The 3,497-nt window shown below is 31.2% G+C and overlaps 1 protein-coding gene across 1 annotated transcript; it reads right to left on the bottom strand.

Annotated features, from left to right (window-relative positions):
- Positions 1 to 1,420: 1,420 nt before the first annotated feature.
- Positions 1,421 to 3,224, bottom strand: LOC112758042 (carbonic anhydrase Nec1). Its single transcript, XM_025806603.3, has 5 exons — positions 2,973 to 3,224; positions 2,443 to 2,876; positions 2,187 to 2,354; positions 1,775 to 1,831; positions 1,421 to 1,658 (listed from the first exon to the last, which is right to left on the bottom strand). The coding sequence occupies exons 1-5, from the start codon at positions 3,070 to 3,072 to the stop codon at positions 1,569 to 1,571; spliced, it is 849 nt and encodes a 282-aa protein (XP_025662388.1). The 5' UTR covers positions 3,073 to 3,224; the 3' UTR covers positions 1,421 to 1,568.
- Positions 3,225 to 3,497: the final 273 nt, after the last annotated feature.

Genomic DNA, 3,497 nt, shown 5'->3' with positions numbered 1-3,497 from the left:
ATATGTATGTAACTGGATTAATGATAAAATTATGATCGATCAAAATTGCAAAATATTTATTACGATTAATGGAATATCTAATTTGTTATTATTTTAGTTTTTGATTCTCAATAAACATGCTAGATGAATGATAAAAAATAATTTATAAAATAACAAATAAATTTTATAATTAAATAATATATAAATAACTAATTTATAATTAAAATTAAATAAAGACTATTTAACAGTTATTAAAAAACTTAAAAAATATATTTTATTACAAAATCATTTAATGATCCAAACATTCTGAAACTATCAAATCCTTCACCTCAAAGTGAGATATTCGAGAGGATGCACACGAGAAACGATGACCACCCCATTGGGTTAAGAAGCACTCTCAAAAGACTGTGGTGAGTTATTTAAACCCTTGCACCTATTCAATGTTATGATTTATATTTAAATAATAGTAAATCTTCTCTAATATGAAATCAATGCCTATTCGAGGAGACTATTGTCAAAGCGCACGAGGAGCATGTGGCTGAAATCACGCAGGGGGCCTAGAGCCACTGCTCGTTGAGGAGGATGCCTTGTGGACATCACTGCAGGACGCAAGCTGGGGAAGGTCTATCGTGTTAGACGTGTCTTTTCATATATATTACCCCTTTTATTTTCTATGGGGTAATATATGCTTTTTAACTTCTTTTCTCTGTTGAGGACAATTTATTGAAACTGGAAAAGAAAGGAAAGAAAGCCCACATCGTTTAATTAAGTGATGAGAGAAATTTTTGTACACTATCTAAGAGTCGATTAAAGATATATGTTTTTACTCAAATTATTCTCCTAGTTTCTTTTTTCATTTTAATTTTTTCATTGATGGTATACCAAGCTAGCTTAAGTGTATAAAGTTAATTATGACACCAAAATTTATTTTTCTAATAATAATTATATTTTTTGTGTTTCAAATAAATTTTTTTGAATTTAAATTGTATCAAAAAATTTTTTAATTGATTGTTAAAATTTTTATTCTAATTGTGGTCAATTTGTTAATATAAAAATTAGTTTAGGTAGTGTTGTAATTATTCATTAATTATATTAGCAGTTAATCTGTTCTTTGATAAAAAGTTCATCGTAAACTTTATAAAGTTTGAGTTTTCAATTTAAAATGGAATAATTGACTAAACAATTTCTTCAGAAACAATTTCTTCAGATTGTATATTAATAAAGGAAGAAAGTAAAAATTCAATCCTGATTAAATTTATAATTTTCATTATATATATATATATATATATATATATATATATATAGGGGGGTTTAGAATGTATTTTTCCATTTTATATAGGAGGTTATCCCTTGGTTTCTCTATAGAGCGCGGTAAGGTACGGTTATCGCCGGAGATCCAAACTCTTTATAAGTACTCTGTATAGTGAATAAATCATGAGAATAGACGAAGACAATAATATTCTATATATTATTCTTGGGGTTTCCAACAATGAAAAAAAGCTAATTATTATTGTTGAATAAATAAATGAATTGAAATCAAATTAATAATGTTGCCCTCAAGTCCACAAGAGTAGAGTACATGGTGGTGCTTAATATTTGTTCTTTGACTTTGCTATCCGGTAGAGTTGTACCTCTCGCTCGTTAAGGTGCTGCAGTGGCCTCGCATTCCTTTTTGCATACTGCATTGTTCCACATAACAACAAACTTAAATTGGTTTTTCGAGAGGTTTTCATTTATTAAATATATAATAATGCATGCCCGGTTATCAAATTGAGAAACGTCTATTAATACTTACATATTTAAGTACTGTTTCTTTCATCAACTTCACTTGCTCCCTTGAAACACTTCTTATCTGATCATGAATGAGGAGATCCATTCAATTAATATAAATTACATACTTAATAGATTGTATGTTTAAAAATTTTGTAATCATTTATTAAATTTAATTACTTTTAGATAATCAAATGATAAGTATAAAAAATAATTATTTTTATTTTTATATTTTTAGAATTTAAAATTTAAAAATTATAATTTAATATTTAGAATTTCAAAATTAAAATATAACTAATATCATATTCTTTAAATATTACATATAAAATATTTTTTATAAATATTAAGCAAAAATAATAAATCTTATTGTCACATACAGTAGCATTTGCTTGTTAGAGATACTTGTAAAATTTGTAGCCGTATATACATACACGTACCTTTTTATTGATAGTCCAAATGACACCTTCAGTGCAAGGAGGAGCAGTGAGAGATCCCATGTACCTGTAGTGCATATGGCCACCCATCTTGATTTCCAAGGGATGAACCACTCCTATGCTTTTCTCCTCCTCCTCTTCCTCATGAATCTCCATCATATACTTCCCCAACTGAAACCAAATAATGGCGTTAACCTTTTAGCTTTCAGGATCGGAAAGATAATAATTTAACGACTTAATTAGTATGCATGTAGGGTACCTTAGACAAAAATGGATCGGGCATTGAGCCATATTTGTAGAGAAGAGCAAACACAGCGGTCTTATTTGTTCCATCAGGCTGGGTGTTTACATGAACCATGTGGAGCTCCAAGTCATAGGTTCGGCCGTTGATGGTATGCTCGGAAGGCCAGTGCCAGTGGGCTTGTTGGAGGAAGAAGTGTGTTCCATTGATGTCAAGGTAGCCAGCATCTCCCTGCCATTTGACCGCGATGTCGTGGCCTCTGTTAGCGAGAATAGCACGTTGAGGCTTGTAGTGCATCCTCATCTCCCTTGATGTGATTGGCACCACTTGCACTCTCTTATTGGACAAATCAATAGGAGATTGCATGTCCCCGTTTTTACATGCTTCCCATTCTTTCTTAAGATCTCCCCAATGTTCAGGTCCCTCCTTGCTCTTTTCATTATATTTGTACCCTGCACCATCATCGCACAAATTATATGTATGTTCATTGATCATTTGTGCATAATAATATTTTTTAAATTAAAATATTCGAGAGATGATTGCAATACCAGGTTCAACAAGAGCAGCTGTGGTTAACAACGCGGAATGAAAAAGGATTGTTATTGATATTAGCAAAAATGCAGTGGATATGTGGCTTTGATGAGCCATGGTGCTTTAGAATAGAATTAAGATCAGATAGCTATATAATAAGATTAATTAGGGTTACTGAAAGCTAACTAATAATTATTAGGGTGAAGTATATAATATGGTGTGCTTAGAGATTGCAAGGTGTGTTTCGGATATGGTGAGTGCAAGTGGAAGGACGAAGCTAATAAGGGCTTTTATACACATTGGACATTACTTTGACAAGGTGCAGGATTCGTTTTAATAATGTCGTTGAGGATTTGGTCACATTAATGATTTCTATTTGTGGGGACACTGAATTTTTCTGAATCCTTTTGAGTTCTCTCTACGCGGCCGCCCAAGAAAAATTCAGCGGTGAATATCTGAAAAGTCAAAAAAAAAAAAAGTATGTTATGAGAAAGCTACTAATGAAGGATGAATTTTAGGATATTCAATATTAAAAAAATCAC

Source organism: Arachis hypogaea, chromosome 16 (genome assembly GCF_003086295.3).
Source record: "Arachis hypogaea cultivar Tifrunner chromosome 16, arahy.Tifrunner.gnm2.J5K5, whole genome shotgun sequence".
Classification (NCBI taxonomy): Eukaryota; Viridiplantae; Streptophyta; class Magnoliopsida; order Fabales; family Fabaceae; genus Arachis; species Arachis hypogaea.
This window is presented reverse-complemented; position numbering and strand designations above follow the sequence as displayed.